Below are 17,179 nucleotides of genomic sequence, written 5' to 3' on the forward strand. Positions count from 1 at the left end.
GATCGCACCATTGCTCCCCAGCCTGGGCAACAAGAGCGAAACTTCGTCTCAAAAAAAGAAAAACAAAAAAAAAACACCCACAATCTATTTGTTCTTGATAGGCACCTGGCCTCTCACCAATGAACTCCTATTCAACTTTCAAAGCTGATTCAAAAGCCAGTTTAAATGTGAAGTCTTCCCACACATGTATACAAAACTCATGGCTCCCTTCTATTAGGCTTCCATAATATTCATAAAACCTTATTATAGTTGAGCTGTTTTTAGGCCCAATAGATTGTGATGCCTTCTAGTGTTATTCCCTTCCCCTGGAAGGCAGAAAAGATGTTCTATTAAGCTTAGAAGAATGCTGTGCACATGCTAGGTGCTCCCTAAAATACACACTGATTGAATATATCAATGCTTAGGTGTCCCATTTCATGTTAAAAGTACCTCCATCAGTAGCTTGATAAAGCCCCTGGCCATTTGCACATTTCAGAAAGGCATACCTGGTCTGCACAGGTCTCCATGTTGCTCTTTTTCACTGGCATAGACCTCCATGCACCAAGCATGGTATGCAAATGAGAAGAGATCTTCTATTTTAGCAGGTGGTCGGATTGCATTGTTCAGTCTCTTCAGCCACTCTTGACACTGCTCAAAAGTTGAAAACTGACACCTTTTGTAAAGCCAAACAAGTATGGATGTAATCAGACAGTTGAAGTGAAATGTAAGAAAAGTCATTATTTTAAGAATGCCCACTCATAGTGAAGTGGGAACCACAGTCAAGAAAGCATCTGAGGCAGGCAGTCATTCGCATGCTCATTATCACTTATAAGAAAAACAAATGTTAGCCAGTGGACCAAAATGTCCAAAGAAGGAAGCTGACCATGTGAAAAACCTATTTTTTTAGACTAATGAAATCTCTTCTAAGATTAATGACAATTATTACAGAAAAATGGCAGCTATTCTCTTTCTAGTGGAGCTTCATTCTACTTCTTCCATCAAAGTTTTATGGTTGTCCCTCATAAAAAATGTGTTTAGAAAAATCCTTTTTGTTTTGTAGTAACATATTAGCACAAGTTTAAAACAAACAAACAAAAAACCACAGCATTATTTTTAGACAGGTAGGGAGTAATTTCAATATTTAGTTATTAGGCCAAATCAGATCCAAAAGACAGACTGCACTGAAACTTTCAACTACGACCATGTAGAGAACAAAACAATTCTACTGTCAACTGCAATTTTCAGTATATACAACTAAGGAGTTAAAATAATTACTGAAAACTAATTTATTAAAGATGTGTTTAGGCTGAGTTCAGTGGCTCATGCCTGTAATCCCAGCACTTTGGGAGGCCAAAACGGGCAGATCACTTGAAGTCAGGAGTTCGAGACCAGCCTGGCTAAAATGGCAAAACTCCCGTCTCTAATAAAAATACAAAAATATTAGCCAGCTGTGGTGGCATGCACCTGTAATCCCAGCTACGCAGAAGGCTGAGGCACAAGAATCGCTTGAACCAGGGAGGTAGAGTTTGCAGTGAGCCAAGATCAGATCACACCACTGCACTCCAGCTTGGGCAACAGAGTGAGGCCTTGTCTCAAGAAAATAAATAAAAATAAGGATTTGTTTAAATATTTGGCCTTTTTGAATGCAATGTTAAAAATTAATAAGCAACTACCTTCTTAAACTAAGTGATGTAGCCAGTATCTATAAAAAATAAGCCAAATCTCACTGACTAAAAAGCAATTTAAATATCTGTCTTAAAACCAAGGGGTCACTTAAACCTCTCCCTCGTCCCAATCACGGTGGCTTATCGATATACCCACACATAATATTTACTGACACCCCAGAAAAGGTCAGAGGAATGCAGTAAAAACTTGTGGAACTTAAGACCTCTAGGGCTATTAAATTTAAAAATGCATTTCAGGCATCGTTGTTGGTTTTTGGTTTTTTGTTTTTCAGACGGAGTCTTGTTCTGTCACCCAGGCTGGAGTACAGTGGCTTGATCTCAGCTCACTGCAACCTCTGCCTCCCAGGTTCAAGCAATTCTTCTGCCTCAGACTCCCGAATAGCTGGGACTACAGGCATGCACCATCACACCCAGCTAATTTTTGTATTTTTAGTAGAGACGGGGCTTTGCCATGTTGGTCAGGCTGGTCTCGAACTCCTGACCTCAAGTGATCCACCTACCTAGGCCTCCCAAAGTGCTAGGATTACAGGCGTGAGCCACCGCACCCAGCCTGCAACCATTCTAGTTAAGAGCAGATAAAAATCATCAAAGAATGCTAAACTTATGGAGAAATTTTTATGAGAAGCAGGGACATTCACATTGTTTCAAAGTGCGCCCCGAGACTGTTTTTACTTGCCAGAGAGAAAATGCAGCAATTATAGAGAAACCAGGTGACATCTCGACTGGAATAATCAAAATTAACATCACCAGTGAAGGATATGTGGACATGGTACTTCCAGATGTAATACAATACCCTGAAAAGCACGTGACATCATACATACAGTATTCCAGTTGAGAAAACATAACCTCAATGTAACTGAGGGAACACTGGACAAACACAAAATGAGAAGTATTCCATTAAAACAAAAGACTGTATTCTGCAAAATGTGAACGTCATAAAAGAAAGTAAGGCTGTAGAAAATGTTCCAGTTTGGGCGGGTATGGTGGCTCATGCCTGTAATCCCAGCACTTTGGGAAGCCAAAACGGGCAGATCATGAGGTCAGAGTTCAAGACCAGCCTGGCCAACATGGTGAAACTCCGTCTCTACTAAAAATACAAAAAATTAGCCAGGTGTGGTGGCACACACCTATAATCCCAGCTACTCAGGAGGCTGAGGCAGGAGAATCGCTTGAACCCAGGAGGCGGAGGTTGCAGTGAGCTGAGATCGTGCCACTGCACTCCAGCCTGAGCGACAGAGCAAGACTCTGTCTCAAAAACAAACAAAAACAAAAACAAAATGTTCCAGATTAAAGAAGGCTACAGAGTCATGGCACCTAAATGCAATATATGACCTAGACTGGATCCTGTACTGAATGAGGTGAGGGAGAACGCTATAAAAAAATATCAGTAGGTCATTAGGTGAACTGACAAAACTGGAACATGTATAGTAGACTGGATATATGTATTATCAATGTAAAATGGAAAATTGATGATGCTATTGTTATGTAAGAAAATATCCCTATTCTTAGGAAAGCACACTAAAGTATTTTGGGATTAAGAGCCATGATTATGTAACTTACTCTCAATCTGTTCAGAAAAAGAATCTCTCTCTCTCACACACACACACACACACACACCCCAGGCCTCTGCAAATAATAAAGCAAATAGTAAAATGTTCACAAGTGAATCTGGGTAAATGGTGTACTGATGTTCTTTTTAGTATTTTTACTTTTGTAAATATAAAATTATTTCCAAATTTTTTTTTTTAAAAAAAACACCTTTCAACATAGCAAAGTATACATCCTACAGATAAAATATTTCAGGCAAAAACTACTCAGAAAATATTCCTAATGACGTTAATCATCAAAAGGTTAAGTTACCAAATAACGGACCCATTCTTTAAAAAATATTTTCCACACTAAACAGCAACACAAACATACCACATACCTGATAACTTTGCAGTCTTTGCAAGTCAAATGAAGCTGAAATATATCTCGGCATTCAACACTTTCTATAAGCTGTAATGGAACCTGCAATTAAAAAAAAAAATGAAGTCCTCTTAGTCAAAAAGGTTTTGACCCTGGAGTTCTTCAATGTGTCCAACAAGACTAATTAAAAAGATCTATAAGGGAAAGCAACAAAAATAGAACTTCAAACTTATCTGCATCAACAGTACTCAAGTTATTTACTACAAAGTGAATTAGGACTTCCCTTTATCTCTAAATCAGTGGTCTCAAGTCATGTCATAGCATGAAGGCAACAAAGAGGTGGCACCACCTTTGGAAGAAGGGGAGAATATCTCTCTCAGGCACTGAATTCACAAGATCAGAGTACTACTTTTAGATGCTATAACTGACTATGATTTGCAATGATGCAATGACACAGAAGCTGAAGGGAGCCAGAACAGTAATCTTTTCTTGCTTATAGAAAAGAACTACAGATCAGAACACCAGTGGGAAACTACTGTTTGCCCCAAATGACAGAGTGGGCTTATGGCTTAGTGTCAGCCAATGAGGCTCCTGAAAAAGACTCGAGTTCTAAGCTGACTGTGGATTGCACAGCGAAAACAATGGGGTAATAGCTTCTGGCCAGGCTCTCTACTAAGTAGAATAGATCCAAAGGTATCAAAAAGGAGGGAGAAGGCCATACAGTGATCAAAGACGCTAAAACTATAATAACTATGTCAGATTTGCTTCAAAAGATCAGTTAGGAGCCCTGTTTGCAAAATGGGGCTTGAGGTTTGAACAAGCTGGAATGGTTCCTCCTTGCCAATCTGGTCTGCAAACTCTACTGGACACAGGATTATGTATAACAGCAGGTAGAAGGGAGACAGAAGCAAAAGCATCTAGACAGGGTGCCAAATCTTCAGGACAATATGAGGATCCTCCTCCTATCCCTCAAATCATCGTAATTCAACCGTTGGCTTCAAAAAGCAATTTCTAGGCTTTCAAGGCAAACCTGGTAAAATAATAGTGAATACTTTTACTCCTTGAAAAAGGAGTTGGGCCATTTGCCTCTTACAGTGTATCAAGCCTAGCCAAAATGTGGCTCTGGGAGTTGCAGATAGCATTCCAACAACTTGTGTTTAGTATGCAAAGAGGAGGGCAGTCTCCTCCAATGCAGACAGGAACAAGAGTGCTGTCTGCACAGGCTGGCCCTCGTGTTAGTTGAGCCAGTTTCAGGAACAAGCTTCCTGCAAACTCTGCCCCACCACGGAGCTGCCAGTCAGCAGAGAACTCTCAGAATGAGGATGCAGGGATCAAAAAGAAGCCCAGTGATGGACAAAGAAACAAACTGGGGCAGGGGTTAATGAAGAGAAGAAAGCAAAATAATATTACTCACATAAATGACTGGGAGTTTCTACCTTAGGACTAAAGTCTTCTTGCTTTTAAGTCTACAGTCTACAAAAATTCCCTTACAAATGTAATAGGACTGAGGGTCAGAGAAAGACTAAGAAATCTTGGCTGGACGCGGTGGCTCACGCCTGTAATGCCAACACTTTGGGAGGCTGAGGTGGGCAGATCACCTGAGGTCGGGAGTTTGAGACCAGCCTGATCAACATGGAGAAACCCCATCTCTACTAAAAATACAAACTTATCCGGGTGTGGCGGCACATGCCTGTAATCCCAGCTACTCCAGAGGCTGAGGCAGGAGAATCACTTGAATCCCAGAGGCGGAGACTGCGGTAAGCTGAGATCACGCCATCGCACGCCAGCCTGGGCAACAAGAGCAAAACTCCATCTCAAAAAAAAAAAAAATCTTGCTTGTGTTCTGAGAACAAAAGGAGCTTTTGGCCCTCTGTTTTTGTTTACGTCCTTAACCCCAAGGTGCTGTGAGAAACTGCAACTGATGCAACTAAGAATTCTTCTGAGACCTGTGCATCTAAGAAGGGGGAAAAAAAAAAAAAAACCTACAATTTATCAGAGATACACTATAAAGAAGAAATATTGAGATTAAGAAGATAGAGATTAGAAGACAATATTGCCTTGTTCTGAGGCCAGTCCTCTGGGTAGCCTGTAACAGACACTTACTGCATTTTGTATATACTCCTGCTAACTACCCTAACTCCCTATATATCCCCCCAAAATGTGGCTGCAGACCGGCAATTAAGAGGCGTGAGTTCTAATCTCAATTTTCTAAAATGTTACCAATTAAAATTTTGCTGGCTTCACTGGGCAAGCCTCCAGCCTTCCCATGTGCCATCAGCCTCTGCTTTCTGAACCTCAGTCACAACTAAGGAAATCTCAGGCATGGGGCCTGGGAAGAGTCTGGGATAGAATTAGAGTGAGCTTTACAAATCCACATGAAGAGGCTGCTCCTGCAGCAGTCACCTGCATCCCAAGTCCCCTGCAACTGACTGACTTTATGGACAGAAGACATGAAAACCAGCTAATGCTCTTAGCAGCTGCTGGGGGAAATGGATTAGCCTTTGCTACGTTGCTACAAAGAACAAGTAAGTTTTACATCCTTATTACTACATCAGAGCCCAATGGCCTGTGCCCAAACTTAATAAAGTATCTCAGAGCATGCAAAACATTGGCTACCTAAAATTCAGGCAATATATACACATATATTTTTTCTGTATTTTAACATCGTAAATTTAAGAAAGAAGAATTAAAATGTTGGTTCTATGGGTTGAAATCAGATTGTAGACACTAGCAAGTCACCAAAATCAACCATGTGTATACAAGTCACAGATATGGAGAACAGATTTTAATATTCATGCAGATTGTCACAAGCAGGAAAGTTTAATATGCAGCAAGAATAGGGACCTATAAAAGAGAAACACATGATTTTTATAACAAATGTCTTCCTTTTCTTCTCCTTTCTACTCCATTGTTTCCCTTCAGCGCTCTGTCCACAGATTGCCTTTTTTTTTTTTTTTTTGAGACAGTCTTGTTACTATTGCCCAGGCTGGAGCGCAACGGTGCAATCTCAGTCCACCGCAACCTCCACGTCCCAGGTTCAAGCTATTCTCCCTGCCTCAGCCTCCTGAGTAGCTGAGATCACAGGCGCCTGCTACCACACCCAGCTAATTTTTGTATTTTTAGTAGAGATGGGGTTTCGCCATTTGGCCAGGCTGGTCTCGAACCCCTGACCTCAGGTGATCCACCTGCCTCGGCCTCCCAAAGTTCTGGGATTACAGGTGTGAGCCACTGCGCCCAGTCCATCATGCCTTTTCCAAAAGGCAGAATTGGCCTTCTCCTGTTCATACCTCCATCCAAAACATACTGTTTCCCTACTTTCTTAAGGCCCACTCCATTGCTTTAGGTTCAAATTTCCTCATGTAAGAAAATGATCTCTTACCATTTCTATAACTAGAGATACCCTACATTCAAACTCAAAAGCAAATTACAGATTCAAGAGCCAGTCCACTTTACAGCCCAGGAAGGTTAAACTACTACACTATAAGCTAGTATAGTAGAGTAAAGTCAGGACCAGAATCCGTGTCTGTCCTCCAGCCTGGGCTCCTTCCACCACACATGGTGTGCCTTTCTTTCTTCCCCTACACTTGGACTTCTCTTCCAAATGAGCTGTACTTTAGTTCTTCTTGCACAAATAAGTAGCTTCTCCACCAGGGATCTTCAAGAGAAAAATAGAGTTTAAATAAAAACTCCTCAGATGCAATTCTTTTTGTAACACAGTAGCAAGATAAACTCACTTTCAAATCCCTCAAACCTACTGATTCAATGTCTTGTAACAACTCATTTTCTTTTTGCTCCTCTCTCCTCTATCTCCACCTGCCAGGTAACACAATCTCACTTTACAATGCTTTTCCTAATATAAATTTCACCAAACTCAGGCTCAAACAATACATCAAACACATTCAGTGCTACAACCAATTCCTCAAAAAGCCAAAAGTTACATCACAGACACTAACACCCTTAAGAGCATCAATCCAAAAAAAAAAAAGGCAGAAGAGCGGCAGTTTAAAAACTTAACAGACATGCACAGGTTATGTCCAAAGTACTGTCACATTTCAGAGGGATCTGATGCCATCATACCCTACCATATTTACCTCCTCAACTCATTCTGGGTGTGTGTGCATACATGTGCATTATTTTTAAACACCAGAATTTAGAGTGGGATAATTTCTACCTTTTTAAAAACAAACACCCTTTTTATAGCCTGAATGGGAAGTACTAATCTTGTACTTGTACACCTGAAGTTAAAATGCCAGTAACAGAGTAAAAATGGGTCTAAATCTAAAATCAGTAATAAAGTGGAATATCTGGGTGCAAAATCTTTTCATTTAAAAACTAATCAGGGCCAGGCACAATGGCTTACACCTATAATCCCAGCACTTTGGTAGGCTGAGGCAGGAGGATCGCTTGAGCCCACGAGTTCAAGACCAGCCTGGGCAACATGGTGAAACCCTGTCACTACAATAATACAACATAAAAAAAAGATTAAAAAATGAAATAAAATAATAAAATAAAACAAAAAATTGGGTGCAGCGGCTCACATCTGTAATCCCAGCACTTTGGGAGGCCAAGGTGGGTGGACTGCTTGAGCCCAGGAGTTTGAGACCAGCCTGGGCAACACAGACATCTCTATGAAAAATAAAATTAAATTAACTAAACATGGTGGCATGTGTCTGTAGACCCAGCTACTCAGAAGTTTGAGATGGGAGGATCACCTAAGCACAGGAAGTTGAGGCTGCAGTGGGCCATGATGGCGCCACTGCACTCCAGCCTGGGCGACAGAGCAAGACCCTGTTTCAAAAAACAACAACCAAAAATCCACTAACCAGCAAAAGACTGTCACTGGTTTAAGACTCAAACTCTGTTGTTCACCTTTGACAAATTACAAGCCTCCAGCACTGCTTTCGGAGGCTCCCACTATTATATGAATGCTAGATAAAAGTGCATTAAGTATTAACAAAAACCTCCTTCGCAGCAGGGTATGGTGGCTAATGCCTGTAGTCCAAACATTTTGAGAGGCTGAGGTGGGAGGATAACTTGAGCCCAGGAGGCTAAGACTGCAGTGAGCCTAGACTGTGCTACCGCACTCCAGTCTGGGGACAGAGTGAAATTCCGTCTCCAAAAAAAAAGTGAAAGAAAAAAATACTAGTGTTGATTTTACAAATTATTTCTAATAGAAAGTTCTTCTACATTTTTTTAAAGGTCACAATTCCATCTGCTTATGTATAAACTATAGGGCTTTTTCCTTACCCTACAAATTGTTCTCATAGTAGCATACAACTAGAATTTGGTCCAGTAAGAGGAAAAGGACTCATGCAGAGGGGAAACATTCTGCTGATTTGCAAAGTGAGCATCTAACACTCAAAATCAATTAGCTCCAAGCACAGGTGCAGCAACCGCCTAGAATTTTCATGCTACTTACTGGGATTTCAGAAGCAGCAGATTGAGAAAGAGTCTATTAAATTACACACACACACACACACACACTTACTTTTAAATGTTCATGAATTCCACTTGAACACTGTAATTTGTTTATAAATTATCTAAGCTTCAAAGAACTACGTCTGTAAATATGTAATAATAATTTGGGAAAAGCACAGAATAGGAGCAGTTTATACCTTAAGTGCTACACACAAACTACTACAGAGATTCTTTACCACAGGAACTGGAACTTGATATTCAGTGAATGTGTGAATTAAAGTAATTAAGTTTATGGTATCAAAACCTACAGACACATTTTACTCAATGTGCTGTGAAATTAAAAGAGAATACATGATATCAGGTAGCTATTTAAAACATGATGGTAAGTCATTTTCTAAAGTGCTAAGTATTTTGATTTAAGCATACAAAATGATGCAAACTGGGGCATGCCACAACATATACTGGTACGTTTGGGCTTTGATGGTTTAAATGTGTTTGACATAGATAAAATAACCTCTAAAGAGAGCCTCCTGATCTAACATTTTATTGAAACACTTATTTGCTGAGAAAGGAAAGAGGGAGGGGCAACACCACTACCAACTGTCTGATCTCCATCCAGGACCTGATGCAGGAGGAATCCTTGTTTCCTAAGTACCTCCAGATTTCAGGTTTCAGGAATCTCTTAGTATTAGCTGTGATAAATTAATTTATTTTTATGGAGGCGTTCTAGTCTCTCTCAATCTGAAATTTTTTAAGTCACTGCAATGCCAAAATACTTTTACACCATCATTTTTCTGTACAAAGTCATTACCTTGGGGTTTTTGTGGGGTTTTTTTGTTGTTGTTGTTTTTGACAGTCTCCCTCTGTCATCCAGGCTGGAGTGCAGTGGCGTAATCTCGGCTCATTGCAACCTCCACCTCCTGGGTTTAAGCGATTCTCCTACCTCAGCTTCCTGAGTAGCACATGCCACCATGCCCAGGTAATTTTTGTAGTTTTAGTAAAGATGGGGTTTCACCATTTTGGCCAGGCTGGTCTCGAACTCCCAACCTCAGGTGATCCGCCCGCCTCAGCCTCCCAAAGTGCTGGATTACAGGCGTGCATCACTGCACCCGGCCTACCCTGGGCTTAAGTAACATGTAGGCTCTATGCTTTAAAGGATTATGATGCTAACAGAAAAAACACTTTCAGGTTAAGAAAATGGATCAAAAGAAAGAACAGTGGCAAGTTTCCTTAAGCATTATCTCTCAATCACAATGGGGGATCAGCAATTCCAGTCAACAACCTACTCACACAGCTATCCTTAGAGACAATTAAGACACAGCCTGTTCACACAGATATGTATTATTTTAAAATAAGCTTTAAACGCCAAAGGGGGAAAAGGTTCTAATGCCCACTTCAAACCCACATTAACTTCAATTCATTGAATATTTACTGAATATTGTGGCACCAAGAGACATGCTGGATCTTAAAGATACAAAGAATTAACCAAAAATAACAACCTAATTGGTAAATGTTATAAAAGAATGTACGAGATAAAGACAAAGCAAAGAAAGAGTGTAATTAACGTTCATAGAGGGAACTGGGACTAAGAAAGGCTTCACAGAAGTTATCACCTGAACTGAATTTTGATAGATGAATAGAAGTTTCTGGGCAGAAAAGGGAATACAGAGATATGAGGTATGGCTGAAGAGTACAAGGAGGCTGCTTTTACAAGTAAAAAAAAACGTGAAAATGGGGAAAGGAGGGAAGCTGACAACATTGCAGGGACCAAGGATCACAAACAGCTTCATGCCATGCTAAATAATTTGATCTTCATCATAGAAGCAGTGAAGAAACACTGAAGGGCTTTAAGCTGATGAATGACATGATCAGTTTCATGCTTGCTTTCCGGCAGACCTTATTGTCAAATAGTTCTAAAAATAGTCTCTGAAATACTTGGCCATCAACCAATAAACTGATTAATACAGTATATGAGAAAATGCAATGATACAAAACTATCATTCTCACATGCAATTTAATTATAATTCCAGCAATTCAAACACTGAAAGAACACAAAGTTAAATTGGGCAGTTCTACTGAACATTACTATCATTACTTCCACAGTAGCTGGTGGGGAATTCTCAGTTGCTGGGATTTTATAGGTGTTTCCAGAACCCCTTTCCCCTCCCCATTATGACTACTCAAATCCAAGTGGACCCTTCTGAACAGAATGCTACATAGTATGAAAGAACAGCATTGGCTCTTTCCTTAATGAATCTGGTGTGTATCTTTAGCTGATAGAAACTGATGTAACTGCTATAATCACGGCTCAAATCTAGAAGCCAGAAGGGATTCAGGCCAAAACTGCTTTTGGACATAAATGCTTAACTACAAAGAACAATGACAGTAACAAGTAAAAAATGTCGACTACCAAAAAAAAAAAAAAATGACAGCCACTGAGCTTTTCTTTAATTGCTGAGTAAAACAAATGAACAATAGATTTCAAAGAATCCCAAAATGAACCCAAAACACAGTCTGCATGGAATTACAGTTCCGAGCTGTTTTAAAGTGTCATAATACACACTTCTCTGTGCTGGAAGTGGAGTGTAGAAAGCCACAATACTGGCAAGTAAAGAAGGAAGAAGGCATCTGCTGTAAGTAAATAATTTTCAGGCCTTTGTTGCTTTCATTTAAGACTAACGAAAGCAGAGCACTGAAAGAACCAGTTCACTGAGAGGACATTCATAACTGAAAAGGGTAAATGTACTCTTGAGAATCAAGAGCCTTCCTTTTCTTCAGTAATACATAGTCCATTATGCAAATAAACATTATACTTAACATCTACACTTATACCACCAAGGAGTCATTACAGTAACTTCATGCTGTAATGAGTCTGCAGTGAGCTCAAAGTACATCTCATCATTTGACATTAAGGCCCAGGGAATTACCTCAACTGAGGCAGTTGGTAACTACTAAAGATTGAGAAATAAAAGCCTATTCAGCCTTTACACCTTTATAAAGCTTAATGATACGGCATTACCTAGTGCAAATCATTCACTGTTAACTAAACAATGGACAACTCAGCTGACAACTACACACATCATTTTAAATCAAGCATAAGAGTTGCTTGCTGACCTAGTGTTCCTTGAGTGCTAAATTAAGTGAGAAAAGCAGAGCACATAATGCTTTCACTCCCAATTCTGTATGCCTCGCCTCTCTTTGAGAGCATTAAATTTTTTGACTTCCTTTCTCCACCTACCTTAGAGGGAGAACAGCTGGTAATCACTTACATTAACAAGAGACTCCTTGAACTTGATGTGAAGTCTGTAATTGGAAAGGGCAATGATGGCATCCTCGGCACGGCCCACAAACTCTGTGCTTTCTCCATGAAGTTCAAGGAAAGGAACCTTCGAAATGAAAGAAACCCTTTAGAGTTCTGAAGCAGTTAAAAAAAAAAAAAAAAAGGCTTCAAACATTAGTTGGCTGAATGGATGGTAAATCCTCTGCCACTGAAGTTGAAAACACAGCACGTAAGTAGACAAGGAACCTAAAGAGGATGGGTTTATACCCACCTAATTCAAATATATCTAGTTATTCAAATTCTGAACTACTAAAGGAATGATACAGAGAAGATCATCTTAAACAGTGGATTCCCAGGAAATAAGTCTGGCTAAAATGAGATGTTTTCCAGCTTGCGTTTCTTTCTTTCTTTCTTTCTATCTATCTATCTATCTATCTATCTATCTATCTATCTATCTATCTATCTAGTACATTACACTTCAATCCATTAACTCTGCTACACAGTTAATGCTAAATAAATATTTTACATTTAAAAGTGGCCTATAATTACCTGAAGATTCTCATCCTCCCGGATCAGCTGCTTCCTGGGAAAGATCTGATTGGCCTGGATGCACTCAAGGCTGTGCCGAGTCTCTTCATCCTGAAAAAGTCCAAAACCTTAAAATAATTTCAAAGCTTCTAATCATCCATATTTGGTTTTTCTGCCATGTCTGCTAGTATAATCACAATGAAAGTACAAAGACCAAGGTGAACAGGCAGAAAAGCTCAAGGAAACAATACTGATCTTAAAAAGTTTTTTATCCATTATATTAGGTACAACTGGTCTGAAAGCACATTAATGCAAAAAAAGAAAAAAAACATGTCAAAGAGTTTAGAATATTTCTTTTAGGCGCTAACAGATTTGTTAATACATTTCTTCTTTTTTTTTTTTTTTTTTAAAGACAGAGTCTCACTCTGTCACTCAGGCAGTGGTGCACTGGTAGTGTAGTGCACAGGTAGTGTGGTGGTGTAATCTCGGCTCATTGCAACCTTGGCCTCCCAGGTTCAGGCAATTCTCCTGCCTCAGCTTCCTGAGTAGCCCACAACGCCTGGCTACTATTTTTTGTAGAGACGGGGTTTTGCCATGTTAGTCAGGCTAGTCTCCAACTCCTGGCCTCAGGTGATACAGCTGCCTCAGCCTCCCAAAGTGCTGGGATAACAGACCTGAGCCACTGTGCCCAGCCCCACATTACTTTTAAGAGAAACCAAGATATAATGCTTTTTTCTCTTTAAGTTACAATCTTAAATTATTTGAGAGATACATACTGAAATATTTAAAAATGAAAGGTGACATTTGAAATTTGCTTCAAAATAATTGGGGCGGGAGTAAGGAAGAAGTGGGACGTAAGTGAAACAGGACTACCTATGAATTAATAATTCATGAAACGGCCGGGCGCGGTGGCTCAAGCCTGTAATCCCAGCACATTGGGAGGCCGAGACGGGTGGATCACGAGGTCAGGAGATCGAGACCATCCTGGCTAAAACGGCAAAACCCCGTCTCTACTAAAAATACAAAAAACTAGCCGGGCGAGGTGGCGGGCGCCTGTAGTCCCAGCTACTCGGGAGGCTGAGGCAGGAGAATGGCGTAAACTCGGGAGGCAGAGCTTGCAGTGAGCTGAGATCCGGCCACTGCACTCCAGCCTGGGCGACAGAGCGAGACTCCGTCTCAAAAAAAAAAAAAAAAAAATAATAATAATAATTCATGAAACTGGGTGAGAATTCATTATCTCTATCATTGTGTCTACTCTGGTTATATGTGAAATTTTCATAATAGAAAGCCTGAAAACAATTTCTAAGAAAAAGCTTAAGAACTGAATTTCCCAAGTTGAAAATATTTGAAAGACTATCCTTCATTTATTCTGCCTTATATTACAAAATGTATTTCTGATAAGACAATTTCAAAAGAAGCAGCAATAAATTCTCGTCTAGATGCATGTGAATTGAATTATAATTTGTATTAAAAAGTAACCTTTTGCATTATGAATTTTTATGGTATAGGAAGATATGAGAAAAATGTCATCTATTAGAAAGCCTGACTAAATTATAATAGAATCTGTTTACACAGCAATTTTTTTTTTTTAAGTCAGGGTTTTGCTCTGTCACTCGTGTTGGAGTGCAGTAGCACAATCACAGCTAACTGTAACCTCCAACTCCTGGGCTCAAGTGATCCTCCAGCCTCAGCCTCTCAGGTATCTGGGACCACAGGCACCCACCACCATGCCAGACTAATTTTATTTTCAGTAGAGAAAAGGTCTCGTTATATTGCCCAGGTTGGTCTCAAACTCCTGGGCTCAAGTGATCCTCCCACCTTAGCCTCCCAAAGTGCTGGGATTACAGGTGTGAGACATCAAGCCCAGCCCCACACAGCAATTTTTAAAAGAGCAAAAGCCACATCATGTTCAACTGACAGCATTAAGAATTATAACCAGTGGTTACTGGCTGCTTCTGTATATACTACTTAACACAATTCCAATAATTTTATAAATCCTCCCCCAAAAAGTTTTTCCTCTTATCTATAAACAACACTTAAGGTTTTACTAACAGCAACCATAATCATAAAATGGTAATACTCTACACTAGCAAAATTCTCAAAATGAAGTCCACAGACTCCGAGATGCTTACAAGGGCCCTGCGAGATCAAAACCTTCCCAATAATATGATATTATTGCCTTTCTTCACTGTATTGACATCTATACTAATAGTACAAAAAATAACTGGTAGGTAAAACTGCTGGTACCTTAGCACAATTGAGGCAGTGGTACCAATTTCATAAGAATGACCTTGATAAAACAAGGAAATATTATAAATTCTATCTATTAAATCCTGACCATTAAGTAGAAGTCTTTTTTACAGAGGAAATACAAGTAAAACACCTCTAACGCACAGTGCAGTATTATGGTGTCAAGAAGTAAAGCACTTGTGCAAATGCTTCAATTAAGAGATGAACTAGCCATTTTTTTCACTGAATATCATTCTTAATTGGAAGAACAACTGATGGAAAAACTATGTAATACAGACTTGGACATCTGGCAGGCCTGTTTTCCAAAAGACAGTATTAGGAAAAAACAAACAATAACAACAAAAGATAGTATTAGTTGCCAATAAAAAGCTTTTGTGCAAAAATTAGATTTTGGACAACCTCTCATCTCCCACCATGAACTTTATAGCTTCCGAGTACTCAGGACTTTTATCTTTAAAGTGGAGGTATTACCAAGTGTGATTTTAAAAAAACATACACACTATAATAAAATATGTCAACTTTTGAGGATCTGCCTCAATGAATGAACCCATTATTTTCCTAATGACCAATGCTTGATGTTACAAAAATCATACGTGAATAAAGATTCACTCGAAGTGTAAGACAGACCAATGGTTTTAATGTAATATAATACAAAAAGTTCACTGATATGGTTTCAGATTCTATACTGCAACTAACCTTTAAAGAACCACCACTGGCCAGGCACCGTGGCTTATACCTGTAATCTCAGCACTTTGAGGGGCTACAGTGGGCAGATTGCTTGAGCCCAGGAGTTCAAGACCAGCCTGGGCAACACGGTGAAACCCCAACTCTACAAAAATTAGAGAAATTAGATGGGCAGAGAGGCGCCTGCCTGTAGTCCCAGATACTGGAGAGGCTGAGGTGGGAGGATCACCTGCACCTGAGGAGGTAGAGAGTACAGTGAGCTGTGATTGAGCCACTACACTCAAGCCTGGGCAACAGAGCAAGACCTTGTGTCAAAAACAAACAAAAAAACACACCACTTGTCAAGTATTAAAGAAAAATATAAATTATCTGGGAAAACTTAAAATACTCTTCCCTTTTGTAACTACTTTTCTAACTACGTATCTGCCTGAGGCTGCATTTTCTTCCTATATTTCAAAGAAAACATTGTAACACACTAAATGCCGAAGTTAATATGAGAATTCACCTGTCATCTATTAAGCCAAATATTAAAGAGATTTGCAAAAATGTTAACGCTAAAACTAATTATCTTCGGATGAGGAAAAAATATTTTTCATCAAAAAATGTTATTTATGCTACCATAATTGGTTTGTTGTTACTTTTAAATGAATTTATGAGCATTTTAAAGATTTCTCAGTTTTATTTTCTAATATGGTAAAAATAGACATAATCCACATAAACAAACCCTCCTGGGGGTACCTCAATAATTTACGAATGTAAAAAGAGGTCTGGAAACCATCAGAGCTGCTTGTCTACTGTACTCTAACACTAAATACCAACTAAAGCTGCTTCACTCCAAAAGTCAGGTTTTTCCTAAAACCATTCTCCTAGTGCTATCTATGAAAGATGAGCCATGATTGCACCACTGCTCTCCAGCCTGGGTGACAGAGTGAGATGCAGTCTCCAAAAAAAGAGACAAAATTAAAGATGTGAAGAATCTTGAATTTAGGGAGATTTTTCTCATAAACCAATATGGGATAGTAAGGAAATGCTATATAAACATGGAGGGGAGCAAAAATCTTATATAAAAGTATACTTTTAACATATCTTCTCAGCATCACATTAACTAGCTCTTTACCTCACATAAATTCATAAGACCTAGACTTTTATTCTCTGTAAGGTCATTTTACAGAGGTACCCATTATTAATCTTTAAGTGATTCCCTGACCTAGTTTTCTGCTGACTTTTAGCACAGAATTGAAATAACGTAGCAGGCTTGTAAAGAACAAAAAGAAGCCATTTACCTATTCACTCTTGCTGGCACACTCACCAGGGTGCTAATCCAGACCAATATATATCACCAAAATAGCTACTGAAAACTGAAAATGGATGATTTTCAACATAAAACAACTGAAAATTAGGCCAGCAAGGCAAGAATGAAATACCTATTTTTCATAAATCAAACAAA

The 17,179-nt window shown here is 39.4% G+C and overlaps 1 protein-coding gene across 12 annotated transcripts in view; it reads right to left on the bottom strand.

The window, feature by feature from the left end:
* The window catches only part of MTMR3 (myotubularin related protein 3), a 141,671-nt gene that overhangs the window by 35,818 nt on the left and 88,674 nt on the right, over window positions 1-17,179 (bottom strand). For all 12 annotated transcript variants that reach the window (XM_007975371.3, XM_007975370.3, XM_007975369.3 and 9 more), the window contains 4 exons: window positions 12,820-12,909; window positions 12,260-12,376; window positions 3,592-3,674; window positions 486-652 (listed from right to left, as the gene is read on the bottom strand). In XM_007975371.3, the coding sequence (XP_007973562.3) occupies window positions 486-652; window positions 3,592-3,674; window positions 12,260-12,376; window positions 12,820-12,909 (457 nt within the window). The remainder of the gene's footprint in view (window positions 1-485; window positions 653-3,591; window positions 3,675-12,259; window positions 12,377-12,819; window positions 12,910-17,179) is intronic.

The sequence above is a fragment of the Chlorocebus sabaeus genome, chromosome 19 (assembly GCF_047675955.1).
Source record: "Chlorocebus sabaeus isolate Y175 chromosome 19, mChlSab1.0.hap1, whole genome shotgun sequence".
NCBI classification, from domain to species: Eukaryota; Metazoa; Chordata; class Mammalia; order Primates; family Cercopithecidae; genus Chlorocebus; species Chlorocebus sabaeus.